The following is a 17,046-nucleotide window of genomic DNA, read 5'->3' on the forward strand; positions in this document are numbered from 1 at the left end:
ACTGTTGCGAAGACGCACTTGGGTGATTTTAAGGGAGCGAACACACAGGAACAAATCAAGAGCACGCTTGGTTTTTCTAAGCAATGACAAATTTACAAGGGGTTCCAGTGTGCACAACTGTGGCTAAAGAAGTTTTATCCTGAGGTCTACATAAAAAGCAAATTAACCAGGAGGTAAAAAGTTCATGCCTCAGTGTTCCCCACTGTGTCGAAATGTGACATGGGCTGGTTGTTTTTAATTGCGGTTTTAACAAGACTTAAAGCATGTTTTTAAAAATGGACTGTTGCAGAGTTCACGGGTGGCGTGGTGGGTTAAGGATCTGGGGTTGTCACTGCTGTGGCTTGGACTGATGTTGTGGCTTGGGCTTGATCCCTGGCCTGGGAACTTCTGAATGCTGTGGGTGTGGCCAAAAAAAATGGACTGTTGAATATGTGTGGAATCTTTGGATACCCTCTGTAGAACCCAAGGGTTCCAGAGAACATTGTTTGATACCCTCTGAAGTACTGGACCCCATGGTGGGGAGAAGAGGAAGGGGTGGGGTTATTAACCGGAGAGTCAGAATGTAAACATTAGCCACCCCGAGCCAGTGACAATCTATTTGGTGAATTCAGACTTGGCCGGGTTACAAACTGCCTGCCTGAGTCTCAGTTTCCCCACTTTCAAGAAGGCTGATAAGGAGTTTCCAAACCACCAAATCCAATAGCAACAGCATCACCCTGCATGCTGTATGGCTCAGTTTAGAAAAAAAAAATTAATAAGGATTTTGCAGATGCGCTCCTCGCCTGAGCTGCTGTTCATAGTGCTTTACAGATGATCAGTCATCATCGGGCTGCTGGTGACAGGCCAGGCTCTGCTTCTCAGAATCCCCCATCAGACCTGATGTACAACCTGCATGCTGAGAGGTTGGTCTCTGTTTCCCTTTCATCCTGACAGACAAAAATGACTTGCACTACACGCCGCATCTAATATGGGACGTACTTAGAAATGCTGACTTAAGAATTCCCCTCAATGTAATTTTAGTCATATAGTCATTCTACTGAATACGCATATACAGGCAGACCTCAGAGATTTCATGGTGGGGTTCAGTTCCAGACCATGCAATAAAGCGAATATGGCAATAAAGTGAGTCCTATGAATTTTCTGGTGTCCCGATGCCTATAAAAGTTGTGTTTACACTATTCCATAGTCTCTTAGTCTAGAGCCTAGAGTCTGCTATGGTGTGCAATGGCACTGTGTCTAAAAAAAGTACATGCCTTAATTAAAAAATACTTCATTGCTAAAAAATGCTTTATTACTAAAAAATGTTGCCTTGAGCAGCTCATAATCTTTTTAAAATAGAAAAATCAAAGCTCTCTGATCACAGATCGCCACAACAAATATAATAACGAAAAGGTTTGAAACACTGCCAGAATTACCAAAATGTGAGGCCGTGACACCAAGTGAGCAAATGCTGTTGGAAAAACAGCATTTGCTTGACACAGGATTGGCACAAAAGGTCAATTTGTAAAAAATGCAACATCTGCTAAATGCAACGAAGTGAAGTACAATAAAACGAGGTATGCCTGAAATTTATTTGCCACAGAGATTATGTAACTGCGCAGGCCATGATTCTTACATATTACTTATGTGCAATGGAAAGACATTCCCTATAACCTGTTCTCTTTGGAAATTCCACAAAAGTAGTATTTCACTACAGGTCACAGAAGTTGATTTCCATGGTTTCAGAGAAACTCTTCTGATAGGAAGAACCCACGCCAGGAACTGAATATAATGAGCCCCATTTCCCTTCATATCCTCAGTTCCTCCTTGCACGACTAAGGGCCTCACATGCATACTTATGGCCAGCCTAGTTCCGTGCCTCCAAACCGCCTGATGTCTGCAAACTGCCGCCCCTTAGGCTCTGGGTGAACACGCGAGTGGCACAATCTGCTGTGAGCAGGGAAGACTAAGAAGAGCCCACGCAGTTCCCATTTGGTCAGGGAATTTCAACGTCCTGAATGTGACCAGGTGAGGGTGGGGGTCTCAGGCTCAACAAGACACTTCTGCTTGGCAGCCTGGGCTGGATGCCCCATCAAGGGAGGGGTGGCTGGGGTACAGGTAGCGCAGGCTTCTCAAAAGCATGAGACCCGGGCCACAGGACCGTCCTGCCTGGATCTAAGGCACTCACTGCAGCCATCTACACCTTGATTCTGTAACCTCTACAGAAATAGGTATAAACAACCCTTCCTCTGCACAGGGACAGAGGCATGCCTGACTGTATGTTGAGCAGCAAGAACCTAATACTTCCGAAAGAAACCTGAAATGCCATGCGGAAGGCACCCAGTTAAGGGCACTAAACCCTCCCTTAGTGGAGGAAAATAAGCCAAGTCATAGGGCCCTGTGTTACACCAACTACAGCCACAACCAGAGTCCAGACTCAGGATGACTGTCCTCACTTAGTTTCTACCCAAACGGCCAGCTCCTTCAAGGAACTTACAGCCTGATAAAACCCCCAACTAACTGCAGACAAGATAGAAAGCAGTATTATGAAAGACATTCATAAAATATTCCTCTGGAAACGATGAAGGAGGAAGATGGGGGGGGGTAGTTTCTGCAGGGGGTGCCAGACAGTGACTTTTGAGTCAGGCTTTGAAAGACAGGTAATATGTTAGTATGTCTCATAGCTGTAAAACGTCAGTTTGAATCACTGAACTTGTAATTTCTTTAACATTCCGCAAATCGACTTGATTCTCAGTTCCTGTATGACATAACCTACTAAAAATGTGTATTTCCAGGAAGTGGAGCACGGCTTTTTTCTCTTCAAGAAATATGAAACATAAATACCAGCTCAGTCTGAAACGACTGTGATTCCAAGTCTTTATATGTCACCATGTATATGTAAACCAATGTATCACCATAGAAAAGGAATTTTCCTTAAAAAGAAAAAAATAATACAGTGGGAAAAAAAATGTTAATGCAGTACCCAAAAGGGAATCATACTCCTTTTTATTTTTTTACTTTAAGTCGCCATAGAAATACAGTGTATGTAGTACAAACTAGATATTGAAAAAAATCAGGTATTTATGACTGCCTTTCCCCTTTTCTGTATGAAATCATTTGTCTACATTATCCTGTCTGAACATATCAACTTTCGGCAAGAATGGAATGTTAATTGGTGTTGCGCACAAGCTGTGCTATCGTTCCTCAAATTTAATAATAATAATAAAAAAATCAAAACAAACCCACTGGGTTTCCTGTTTTATTTATGGTTTTTAGTGCCCAGTTGGGGGGGGGGGGTTAAAAAAAGAAAAGTGTCTCAGTTATGGCTCATCGTTCCCTCAATTAATGTACCTAAGGAAATGGTTCCTTCCATCTGCTCCCCTGATGACTGTCTGGATCAAAAAGCCTATTCAAGCTTCTCCGCAGGGCCCTGAAACAACACATGAAACTGCTTCCTAGGGAAGCTGCAGCCCACCTCACCCTTCCCACTGGGGAAACAACAGACTCCGCCTTTTCTGGTATGATTCTATAAGAACACAGCCTCACTGGAACCAGCCCAAATCTGCGAGGAGTCCTCTAAACACCAGTTTGTGCCCTGCTTTCTCAAAAGTCATGGTGCCTCTTGGGCAAAGAGGAAACAAGAACGATTTACCTTTCAACAATCACGACACAGGGTAAGGAATCCTCTGGACAAATTCTCACGCCCTCGGTAAAGTATATAATGTTGGGAAAGTGGGTGGTCTTACATGTCCAGGTTCTAGTATCTGTATCTTGGGGGTGAGGAAGCAGAATACTTTGGCAAATTGAATGTTTTTCTAAGGCAACTTATCTCAGAGCATTTCCAGCTCCCCTCCTGAATTTCTGCCTCTCAGCTGAGGCATTGCTGGAATTTGGGGAAACAATTCCCTGTTTCGCAGAATATTAGCCTCCTTGCAGCCACCTCCAACTCCCAAGTTGTTATGATGACCAAAGACACTGTCATACATTTCTCAAGGGTGTTGTTCCCCTCTCCCCCCAGGGCAGTGCTGCCCTTGACTGAGGACCACTTTGTGTTAAACACGTGGAAAATGAAAAACTGACCCAAGAAGATTCTTTTACTTAAGGCTTAATCTAATGCTTTGTGGGCAATTTCATAGTCTTCATGGAATCAAAGCCCACATCGACCTCCTGTTCCACAAAAGTAGCACAGCAAAGGAACATCCCTTGGCTTTTAAGAAAGATCTATGCAAGGGAACCCTCCTACACTATTGGGAGGAAGGTAAATTGGTGCAGCCACTATGGAAAACCATATGGAGGGTCCTCAAAACACTAAAAATAGAGCTGTCATAGGATCCAGCAATTCCACTTCTGGGCCTATAACCAGACAACACTATAATTCAAAAAGATACTCTCACCCCCTATGTTCATAGCAGCACTATTCAAAATAGGCAAGACATGGAAGCAACCCTAATGTCCACAGACAGAAGAATGTATAAAAAAGATGTAGTACATATAAATGAGGTAATATTACCCAGCCATTAAAAAGAATGAATAATGCCATTTGCTGCAACATGGATGGATATAGAAATTATCACATTAAGTCAAGTCAGAAAGAGAAAGACAAATACCATATGATATCACTTTTATGTGGAATTGCACAACACAAATCACGATCAACACAATCATATGACACAAATCAACATATCTACGAAACAAAAACAGACTCACAGATAAAGAGAACAGACTGCCAACGGGAAGTGGCAATGGGAGTCTGGGGACAGCAGAGGCAAACTATTATATATAGAATGGATAAACAACAAAGTCCTACTGTATAGCACAGGGAGCTATATATTCAATATCCCGTGAAAAACCGTAATAGAAAAGATTAGGATAAAAAATATATATGTATAACTGAGTCACTTTGCTGTATGGCTGAAATTAATACAACCTTGTAAATCAACTATATTTCAATAAAAATTTTTCAAAAAAAAAGATCTATCCATGAATTCACTGCATGCAAAACAGGTCCTTCAGAGACGAGGGCTATTAGTGCTTACTTTCAGGCTCCTCTTTGTCTATTTTGGGTGCAGGATTTCACAAAAATTCATCTCAGAAACAATGAACTATAAGGAGAAATACAAACTAACCAAAGCCAGTAGCTATTATGGTTTTGTGTCTGAATGAGACAAAAACCAGAATATCATAACTCTCATTCTTTGCCAAAAAAGAGCCCTTGGGTTTTCTCTTTGTATTTTGGCTTGGATGAAGCCGTCACTCGGGAGGGTGGTGCTACTTGTTCATGGATCATCCAAGTTCATCGTAAATTTAATTTCATCTTCACAGTCGGCACCACAGCCTCAGAGGAGTGCTTTCACACACCTTTGAAGGTACTTCATTGTCTCTCAAATCAGGATGCTGCAGACAGGTCAACGTTCCTGGTGCCTCTCCTCCCTGACCTTGAGCTTTGTTTCCCTAAATACTAAACACGCAGCCCTGAAAACTGTGGTTATGGCAAAAAGCCATATGGCAAAACCATTTGGAAACTTGTAACTGATTCCTTTCTAGTGGCTAAGAAGCAAGAGTCTTATTTCTGCAACGGGTTCTGTCCACAACAAGCCCAGCCCAGATGTGTCTATAGTTGTAAGCAGAACGCTTTGCTCACACCGCCTGCTTTATAAAAAGGGCAAAGACATTCTGATCACCAGCTGATCAAGGCAGTAACAACATTAGGAGCATGGAATGGGGGCCCTTTGTCATTTGAAAGAGGAAAAGTAAGTTTAATGAAAGAACAGCACTTTCTCACTCACCACTGAGGTAAGAGCCATCTGAAAACTGTAGATGCGGGCAAGACCAAAGTCAGCCAGCTTTATTTGTCCACTGCTGGTCACCAGAATGTTCTGTGGTTTTAGATCACGATGTACTACTCGGTGAGAATGAAGAAAGTCCAGACCTCGGAGAAGCTGAAACATCATATCCTAAATAAGCCAAAAAGAAAAGCAATAAATGGTCAAGGTAGAAATTCAAATCCTCAAGGCTTAGCAAACTGCTTGGCACATAGAAAGCATCTGCTGATTATCTGCTGAATGAACGCATTTGTCTTCCTTCCTACCACTCCACTCTCCCATTCTCAAGATCACTACAAAAATTTCACCCTTGACCTGTATTTTATTAATGAAAGACAATTTAAAAACAGTTTCAGAGGGCATAGAAATATTCTGGAAGGATATACCACAGTGGTGTCCATGGTTAATGTTGAGGAGAAGGACATTTTTTCCTTCATATACTTTGATATGATTTAACACATAATTTCAATAATTAAAATCCAGTAAACAACAGTAACATTAACAGTAGTTCTTATTTTTATAACACCTGACTCAGCAGTCACTGTGTCAAGCATTGCTCCCAACACTTAACATTTAGTAACTCAATCTACACCGCAATATTGAGATAAATAATATCATTAACCCATTTTACAGGTCAAGATACTGATACACATTATATGTATGTAATTAGCCCAAAGTAACACCACAAGCAAAAGACAGATTCATGATTCCAAACCAGAGCCCCAAAAAGCTGGATTCAAATCTCAATGTACTCCTTTATTAGATCAATGATCAAATGAGTATGTAAAATCAGGTAAGCCATTTCACCTTGCCAAGCCTCAGTTTTCCCAGTGTAAAAACAGAAAAGTAACAAAACCTACTTCATAGGATCACTGTTTGTAAAGCACTTAGAGTAGTAAGCATTCAATAAATGGCAGCACTTCCTGCTGTCGCTATCAACCAGCATGGGGCAGGGGGCCTTGAAAAATAAACCAAAGTCGCATCTTCTTCTAATTTTAGAACTTTTAAATTCAGATCCAAGATTTACAACTAGAAAGTGTCTGAAAGTAGGACTTGAAGATGGTGACCATGATATGATCCTCTGAAATCTGAGGGTAATAAATAAGACTGACCTATCCCCATCTCCCTAAACTACTGCGGATGGTGTGTACAGGAAGGACGGAATAATTTTGTTCATTATTTTGTTTACACGAGGGTTAAAGAATGAAGAGGCAGCAGCAGGGGCTTCAGGGATGGCAGGGGCTGTGAGGACATGCTTGTTCATAGCTGGGCCAGATTTGGTTATTGGTTTACAGTACTGGTGCTTCCTTCAGTGTTGGGAGTTCTATCTTTACATCCCGGCTTATGCAAAACCAAGGCCTTAGTTTTCCATCGCTAAAAAGGAGAAAACAGTGCTTACTTTTCATAATATGATATTTGAATGAAGTAACACATGTAAAAAGATGGTGCAGTTTCTGGTACATGGTAGGCGTTCAACAAATGATCGTTGTCAAAGTGCCCCGATTCCTGGGGCAGACAGAGTCACAAACAACTAGAAGAAATGTGGCCAGTGCCACAAGCTCAGTGAACAAAGCACTAAGCAGGGTGGGCAATGACGTAGGTGTACCAGAATTCTTTCTGAGATCCACCTAAATGGATCTGATGACTTGGCCACAGCTACCTCATAAGTTTGCAAAGAGGAAAGCTTGGGAAAAGACTGCACTGCGGAGGAACAGTTGTTCAAGCCTTAAGAATAAATGAAGGTTCAACAACTTGCAACGAATAAGCAAAAGTATGAAAATGATGCAAAACTGTTCATGAAAGTAAATTTCTGCTGTGGCAAATAAGCCTTTATTGGAAACACATGCACATGACCTGTGAGAAGTGAATTTTAAATAGCATGACTAACCTAAAGTAACATCATACTGGCCTGTCATCTTTAGCTTCTTATACACCAAGCACCGACCACTTAAAACAGTACAAAGAGTAATATGTATGCTTGGTTGATGTTTCAGTGTTCAAATAGCTTAGGCAGCCAATTAGTAGAATAAATATGTGAACATCTGAACTAATGAATAAGGCCCATCTAAATTTTAAAAAGCCTGAGTTTAAGTATATGCGCCTTGCTTTTATTTGTGTATTTATAAGCACTTACTACATTTTTCTTAATTATAAAATTAGAATAGGCTTAATGCACATAGAAACTTCTAAAAAATTTTTTTTGGCCGTGCCTACATTATGTGGAAGTTCCCGGGCTAGGGATCGAACCTGAGCCACAGCAGCAACCCCAGTGCCTACAGTGACAATGACGCTGCCCCCGCAAGAGAATTCCTATAAAATTTTTTTAAAACTCCAGAGAGAGAACAAAAATCATTCAAAATTCCACCACTCAGAGAATACAGAAAACTCTGCTGTTAAATAACTTTTGTCTTTCTTGTCTTAAATAGATAATGTTATAGTTGTAGGTATAAATGTATTATATTTTCTATATAATAAATATTGTATTATATACTATATAGTATATCATTCACAATATATTAATATATAAATATAACATGTCATATTTATAAATAAAATTATTTTTCTGTACACATTTTGTGGTTGTTTTAAAAACATTTACCCGTTGTGGCTCAGTGGTAAGGAACCCGACTAGTATCCATGAGGATGTGGGTTCGATCCCTGGCCTTGCTCAGTGGGCTAAGGATATGGCGTTGCCGTGAGCTATGGTGTAGGTCATAGACGCAGCTCGGATCCCCTGTTGCTGTGGTTGGGGTATAGGCCAGCGGCTACAGCTCCTATTCAACCCCTAGCCTGGGAACTTCCAAAAGTTCCCCTAGCTTGGGAATTTTTTTTTCCTTTTAGCCCTAAAAAGACCAAAAGAAAAAAAAAAAAAGAATCTGACACTGTCTCCATGAGGATGTGGTTCGATCTGTGGCTCTCTCAGCCAACAGCTGCAGCTCTTATTTAACCCTTAGCCTAGGAGCTTCGATATGCCGCAGCTACAGCCATAAAAAAGAAAAAAAATTAACAATTTATTATGAATATTTTTTCACAACAAAATGCCTCTAAAACATAACTTTTTAAAAATACAGTATGATTTTTAACAGCTGCATAGTGCCATCATCATTATTATTTGGTTTTAGTTGCGTTACTTTGGAACTTATACCAAGAGTCTAGTTCTCCTATTTAAAGCCTAGAGTAGATGAAAACGACTTGTTAACACCATAAAAGCACCGTTTAGGCAGGCAGTAAGAACCCATATACCCACACTAACACTGATTCCATGTGAACGATACCTATGAATGTACAAAAATTGGTTCTACATCAAAATTACTACTCTTCAGATTTTATTAGGCTACTTGAAGATATTTAAGGTTAGCAAACCGGGTTTGCTTTAAAACTACAATATCCAGTTACAATTAGAGTGAGCTTTGACTTCATGATTTTTTAAAAAATTGCCAAAAATCTCATTTCCTTCAGTAATTCAATCGCAAGGCAGGTTGATGAGCATTATGGACTTGTAGTAAGTAGGATCTGGGGACCCTCCTCGATCTTTAGCCATCATTCATTGGAACATCTAATCAGAAAAGGGAAATACATTCAGTTAGGTCAGGAACTCTGGTCACAGATAAGAATGACTCTGCTCCCAACTTCTAAGAATGATATGAATGAATAAACTGTAACACTAAAAGCAAGGCAAGGAGGAGTTCGAGTCGTGGCGCAGTGGTTAACGAATCCAACTAGGAACCATGAGGTTGTGGGTTCGATCCCTGGCCTTGCTCAGTGGGTTAAGGATCCAGCGTTGCCGTGAGCTGTGGTGTAGGTCGCAGACACGGCTCAGATCCCGCATTGCTGTGGCTGTGGTGAAGGCCAGTGGCTACAGCTCCGATTCGACCCCTAGCCTGGGAACCTCCATATGCCGCAGGAAGCGGCCCTAGAAAAGGCAAAAAGACAAATAAATAAATAAATAAATAAATAAAATAAAAAAATAAAAGCAAGGCAAGGAAAAAAAAAAACACCTTTCCTTCAGAATCACAAGAAGTGCTTTGATCAAAGATATTTCAAAGGATTCTCTACTTAAGCTTATCATCTGTTCTATCTCAATTTATAGTACGGTGAGACATACTTTTAAATTAGCTCCTCAAGATTTTAATCTAAATTAATCTGTCTTATACAAGACTCAAATATTTCACAGTAATCCTAGTGATGCAATGCAAGGAAAGTGTGGATACTGTCAATTAAGTTAAATATAGGTTTAAAACCTTTTAATGTTATGATGCACTATTTTGATATAAAAGGTTTGAACGACGAGTCACACTAATGATAAACAGTCACGGGGGGCCTCACTCTGTTTCCTTCTGAAACCTGGACACAGGAGCATGTTTCAACAGGACATCATCATGGAATGAAGTCTGGCTCCCAGTGGCTTTAGATGGGCTTTCGTCCTTTGGCAACTCCCCTGAGAAGACTCTGGACTTCAGTCTGGACACCTGAAATCTTTAAAGTCCTGTACTTTTTCTTTTAGGTGATCGAGGGCTTTAATCCTCTTATTTCTTTGAAAACAAACTGAAAACCTACCTCGGGCTTTTCTAATGGGAAAAAGTTTTATCACTGAGTCTTTTTTTCCCCCACTACAAAAGAAGTATGATCAGTTGCAGAAAAAAACACCAACTTACACCACACAGTAAATCACAGGAATGACAGCTCTCAAAAGACAATCCTGGATTTTTAGATGTATCTACCTAATCTAAGCACTATATTCACATCTTCAAGGTTTTAGCCAAAAAAAATGTACATCAGGGAGTTCCCACTGCTGCTTAGCGGTAACAAATCCAACTAGTATCTGTGAGGACACGGGTTTGATCCCTGGCCTCACTCAACGGGTTAAGGATCCAGTGTTGCTGGAGCTGTGGTGTAGGTTTCAGATGTGGCTCAGATCCTGTGTTGCTAAGTCTGTGGCGTAGACCGGCAGTTGCAGCTCCGATTCGACCCCTAGCCTGAGAACTTCCATATGCTGCAAGTTCAGCCCTAAAAAGCAAAACAAGGAAAAAAAAACCACCAAACTTAAAAAAATATATATCAGCAGTTTATTTAAAAATTAAAAATAGGACATATACAATTTGTACACGGATAATCATTTTTTCCTCCTTATTAACATGCAAGCCAGTCTTTTCAAAGTTGTTATTCAAGTTTTGACAGAAGTATTTCATAGTCACTTGTTCCTTAGAAGATCTCCTATCCAGTTTGTTTCTTATGAAGGATGTTAGAGGAATCTAACAGATCACTACAACAAAGGTTTTTTTTGTTTTTTAATATACCAAACATGTTAACTTAAGAATTATAATTATATAGGAGTTCCCGTCATGGCACAGTGGTTAACGAATCTGACTAGGAACCATGAGGTTGCGGGTTCGGTCCCTGCCCTTGCTCAGTGGGTTAACGATCTGGCGTTGCCGCGAGCTGTGGTGTAGATTGCAGACGCGGCTCGGATCCCGCGTTGCTGTGGCTCTGGCATAGGCCGGTGGCTACAGCTCCGATTAGACCCCTAGCCTGGGAACCTCCATATGCCGCGGGAGCAGCCCAAGAAATAGCAACAACAACAACAACAACAAAAGAATTATAATTATAGAAATAGAATCAAGAGATCATGGGAGCTTACACACAAAGGATGATGGTAAAGTCATAAAGAAAGCAGGGGACTATTGACAATGACGAGGGCTAGGGCTAGTTCCAATACATGATTACTAATATATGTTTTAAAATTTCAACTGTGGTAAGATACACATAAAATTTCCCATCTTCACCATTTAAGTGTACCGTTAGTATTAAGTATACTCAAACTATTGTACAATCAATCTTTAGAAATTTTCTATCTTGCAAAACTGAAACTCTATTCTATACTCACTCAACAACTCCTCATGTCTCCCCTCCTCCCAGACCCTGCAATCACCCTTTTTCTTTCTGTTTCTATGAATTTCGCTGCTCGAGATACCACATATAAGTGGAATCATAATGTATTTGTCTTTTTGTGACTAGCTCATTTCACTCATCCATGTTGTATTGTAGTATGTATCAGAATTTCCTTCCTTTTTAAAACTGAATAATATTCACCTGAATGGATACACCACAGTTTGCTTATCCATTCAACTGCTGATGGACACTTGGGTTGTTTTCACCTTTTGGCTATTGTAAATAATCTGTCATGAACATAGGTGCATACATAGAAATCTCTCCCTCTTTCTGTCTTTTTAGGGCCACACCCACGGCATATGGAGGTTCCCAGGCTAGGGGCTGAATCAGAGCTGCAGCTGCCAGCCTATACCACAGCCACAGCAATGCCAGATCCGAGCCGCGTCTGTGACCTACACCACAGCTCATGGCAATGCTGGATCCTTAACCCACTGGGCGAGGTCAGGGATCGAACCTGTGTCCTCATAGATGCTAGTCAGGTTTGTTTCTGCTGAGCCACGACAGGAACTCCCCACATATAACTATCTCTTTGTGCCCCTGCTTTCAGTTCTTTTGGATACATACACTCAGGGGTGGAACTGATAAATCCAGTCCCAGGATCTTTTGTAATCACAGTTCTCCTGAAAAATGTGGTACAATATTACTACGTAAGCAGTGAAGCAGTGCAAAACCAAGCCCTGTTTAGGTCCTGGATAGTCAATCAGGTGGGTTCACTCTCTCGCTGACCCGCTTCACTCACTTCTCCCACTTCCACACTCAGGGAGAGGATGCCCAAAGTCACCACAGCGAGTTTATTGTACAGTACACACCATACTCTACTCCACAACTTGGCAGGGGTTCCTTCCAGCTCTCACTGATCAGTCCACAATGTAAATAATGGTCTGCTTTATAATTAGATCCCCCTACTTCTCACCCTGGTCCTCAAGCGCACCCAAAGAATGCTTCATCGAAAATCACAAAGGGGAGTTCCTGGGCATGGGTCAGTGGAAATGAAGCTGACTAGTATCCATGAGGATGCAGGTGTGATCCCTGGCCTCCCTCAGTGGGTTAAGGATCCGGCGTTGCCATGAGCTACGGTGTAGGTGGCAGACATGGCTCGGATCTGGCATTGCTGTGGCTGTAGTGTAGACCAGCGTCTACAGCTCTGATTCAACCCCTAGCCTGAGAACTTCCATATGCCGAGGGTGCAGCCCTAAAAAAGACAAAAGAAAAGAAAAAAAGAAAATCACAGAGGGCAAAACAAATTCTGACAAAGCAAGAGGAGGGTTAAGGCAGCTTCCTTAAAGCTCCCAGTCACCTGGGAAGTTGTAACTGGTAAATACAAAGTAAGGAATAAATGGGAGGACCCTAAGAGTCACATGGCAGCTTTGTTCCAAACAAGAGCGGTCACGCTGTGCCATACTGCGTTATGGTACCACTGAACATGGTGGTGGTGGCGGCGGGGTGGATGTAAGACAGCCGAAGGCAACACTGCCTTGGGGCTCTTCCTCATTGCAAGAGCTGGCTTTCTATTTTTACTGCTTCTAGGCAACTGGATAAAAGCATAATAAAAGTGGTTTCCTATATAAATTTTGTTCACAAAATGCATATTCTGAAGAGAGAATAAAAAGAATACATAGATTACTCATTCCTGGAAGTGATGAATGATAACGCTGAATAAAGGATCAGTCCCAACTAACTACAAGTAAGAAAACTGCAATTGATTTTCAGCAAGCCTGGAAATACTGGTGTTTAAGGGACAATGCAATGACTAAAATGAGCAATCCGAAAGAAGGAATCATTACCTCATCCTGACAGTCATTATTAAACCACTGTGAAAAGTCATCGGGAACTGAAAGTACAAATAGCGGGTCTTAGTTATAATTTCTTCAGAGCGGGACACAAAAGCCAACATTGCAGAAAGAGGAAAATACCAAAGCATAAGTGCCTAGGTTGTCCGCTAATGACCCCAATGGTTTTTGTTCCAGACCCATTGTTTTGTGATCCTTTTAAAGTCACTTAATATACTGTGGCCATTTCCCCATTTTAACACATATCCTTTATAATAAAATTTTTAACAGTATACTTTTTAATAGCTGCATGTGGACAAAATATCTTCTTGTCTTTCTCCATTCTCCTTCTCAATTCCCTCTTTTGAGAACTTTCCCTTCACTCCCTACTTCCCTCCTCTCCAAATGAGGTATCATATGAGGGAAGTTGGTTATAAACAGAGTGGAGCATGTTATTATTTGCCGAGACTGTTGTAGACAGTGGATGCAAGCCACGAAAGATGGGTCCAAGGCAATCACATTCCCATCTGCAAGGAACTGATCTAGGGATGGACAAGAGATCCAGTCCTGGCTAAGAAGACACAAGGGCATGTCTGCTCTAGAGTTTCATGAAGTATTTTTCTTCTAATGAGAGGACTGCAGCACAAAACGCTCTGTTGTACTAACTCCTCACCTCCCAGTCCCCACTCTCTACCTGTGCATCCTACACTAAATGCTATGCTGGAAGGCATAATCTTGCCACTGTAGCAACCACCTTGACACATAAAAAGAGACACCATCTGTACACACAAAATGCTATAGTATAATGTGGGAAAAGAGTCTGTGTCTTTGATGCTATCGTTTTATTTATTTTTTGGTCTTTTTAGGGCTGCATCTGAGGCATATGGAGGTTCCCAGGCTAGGGGTAGAATCGGAGCTGCAGCTGCTGGCCTACACCACAGCCACTGCAACACCAGATCCGAGTAGTGTCTGCGACTTACACCACAGTTCACGGCAATGCCAGAGCCTTAACCCACTAAGCGAGGCCAGGGATTGAACCCACGTCCTCATGGATACTAGTCAGATTCATTTCCACTGAGCCAGGACAGGAACTCCTCTTTGACGGTATCACTGAATAGCTAAATCAACTTGGGGGCTGCCCACCCCTAGCCCTGTAATTATGTCAACTATAATGCTCTTACTTAAAGCCGTTTTTTCATCAAGTGTTTTATAATTTGAAGTTGAAAATTATTCTAACAAATCTGACTAAAATTGTATTAACTAAATGCTGTTAAGGTCACTATCTTTCTACCTCCACCCCCCAAATGCCTCCTATGGGGCCTGTACCAACATTCCTTTGTTGCCAATTATCCCATCCAAGGGGTTATCCTTTTGTCTTTGGGACTTATATCTCCTTCCATTAGCAACAACCCCTTCCTCACGGCTATCATTTGCTGTCAGTCCTCTACATTCCTCAGGGGCAGTGGCTCTCCTCTCTAGCCCACTCACCATATTCTGCATGGCTTCAGCATCCCAAGAATGCCCTTGATAACACCTTAGCTTCAGAAAACTTTGCCATCTACTCCCATGGTTAAAACCAGGAATGTGTTAACGGTCAACCATGATATATATATATATATATTAATTAAAACATTTAAAAGTTACTTTAGCTATATTTATTGGATAGCAAAATGCCACTTAAATGTATATGAACTTATTAGACAGTATAATTCATTAAATTTGGAGAGCAACTCCTTCGTGCATCATGCGTTAAATCTGCCAATTCCTTCACCTCTCTTATTCCATGGTCATTCTATCTTATCCTCTGTGCAAAGCTTAAGCCTCAATTAGTCCAACTGTTCTCTCTCTCAGCTGTTACACCTGTGTTGCAGAAAGCTGTTTAGGGGGAAAAAGATCACATATATGTCTACTATCAATATGAAGTCAGTCTCCAGTCTTGGCTACACTAGTGCCACCAGGAACTCTTATGGGCCCCTAGTTAGCCCTCTTGCTGTCCCTGCAGGCTAAATTTTCTTACTGTCTCCCTTCCTTCTCTTAGCACACTAGTGGCTACTCCACTTCAGAAAGAAACACAGAGCCTCAAGGGAATGTTATCAACTCCCTGTGCTCCACATATAAGCTTATAAGCACTGGCATCCACCTTTCTCCCTCTTCTCCTGGTGGAAAAGCTTTCTTTCTTCCTATGCAATATTTATTTCCCTCCTATGCTCTGGATTTCATTCCTTCCAGCTTCCTCAAGTCCTTTACCTTGCTCTGCTAATTATTCCCCTCCTCTACTGCTCTACTGTCTCTTGACCAACAAACAACCCAAGCAATCTCCTTCCTTTCTTAGCCAATTGTCTTTACAGAGCAGTGCTTCTCAGTTCCCATCCACATCAGAGGGCTACAGTGAATGGAGAAGCAGCAGCTCTTGCAAGATCACCAATGACCACCTGGCTTGCCACTACCAACAGGACCTCCCACTCCTAACTGAACCTTAGGAAATGCTGCAGCATTTCACACTGGATCTCTTCCTCCTCTTCACTGTTCTCCAGAACAGAAAGATCTTCTATGTGTCCGATTAGGAATGTAATGCATATTCACTGTTAAATTTAAAAAAAATAAAGGACTGGGAGTTTGGAGTTAGTAATGAAAACTATCGCATTTGGAGTGGGTAAGCAATGAGATCCTGCTATATATATAGCACAGGGAACTATATGTAGTCCCTTGTGATGGCATATGATGGAGGACAGTGTGAGAAAAAGAATATACATGTATGTATGTGTATATATCTATATATATAGCTTGGTCACTTTGCTGTACAGCAGAAATTGACAGAACATTGTAAATCAACTATAATAGAAAAAAAAAAATCTTAAAAAAAAATCCATAAGGAAAAAAAGGTAATAAATACCAGCTACAACTCTTCCATCCAGAGATAACCACCATTAACATACTGGTGCATCCTTCCATAATTCTTCTATACTTATACATTCATATAGATAATTACTTTCTGATTTTTTTTTTTTGGTCTTTTTACCATTTCTTGGGTTGCTCCCTCGGCATATGGAGGTTCCCAGGCTAGGGGTCGAATCGGAGCTGTAGCCACACCAGAGTCACAGCAACGCGGGATCCGAGCCGCGTCTGCAACCTACACCACAGCTCATGGCAACGCCGGATCCTCAACCCACTGAGCAAGGCCAGGGATTGAACCCGCAACCTCATGGTTCCTAGTCGGATTCGCTAACCACTGAGCCATGATGGGAACTCCTACTTTCTGGTTTTTAAGTGGAATCCTAGTGTATTAAATTTTGTAATTGCTTTTTCACAACTCAAGGTATAATGAATGTGCTTGCATGTCAATAAATACAGGTTTATGCTCAATTTTTAATGGTTGTACACTATTCTATTTTTATTTATATATTACCTTAAGCTAAAGGTTTTAAGCATTTATTAAATTATCCACTTTTTTTTTCAGCCATGCCTGTGACATGTGGAAGTTCCTGGGCTGGGGATAGAACCCGCACCAGAGCAATGACCCAAGCTGC

At 41.3% G+C, this 17,046-nt stretch overlaps 1 protein-coding gene across 1 annotated transcript in view; it reads right to left on the reverse strand.

Moving 5' to 3' along the window:
* CDK6 (cyclin dependent kinase 6) overlaps positions 1 to 17,046 on the reverse strand; it is a 254,288-nt gene that overhangs the window by 130,992 nt on the left and 106,250 nt on the right. The window contains 1 exon segment of the mRNA XM_047753092.1: positions 5,766 to 5,933. Coding sequence (XP_047609048.1) covers positions 5,766 to 5,933 — 168 coding nt within the window.

The sequence above is a fragment of the Phacochoerus africanus genome, chromosome 11, assembly GCF_016906955.1.
Source record: "Phacochoerus africanus isolate WHEZ1 chromosome 11, ROS_Pafr_v1, whole genome shotgun sequence".
NCBI classification, from domain to species: domain Eukaryota; kingdom Metazoa; phylum Chordata; class Mammalia; order Artiodactyla; family Suidae; genus Phacochoerus; species Phacochoerus africanus.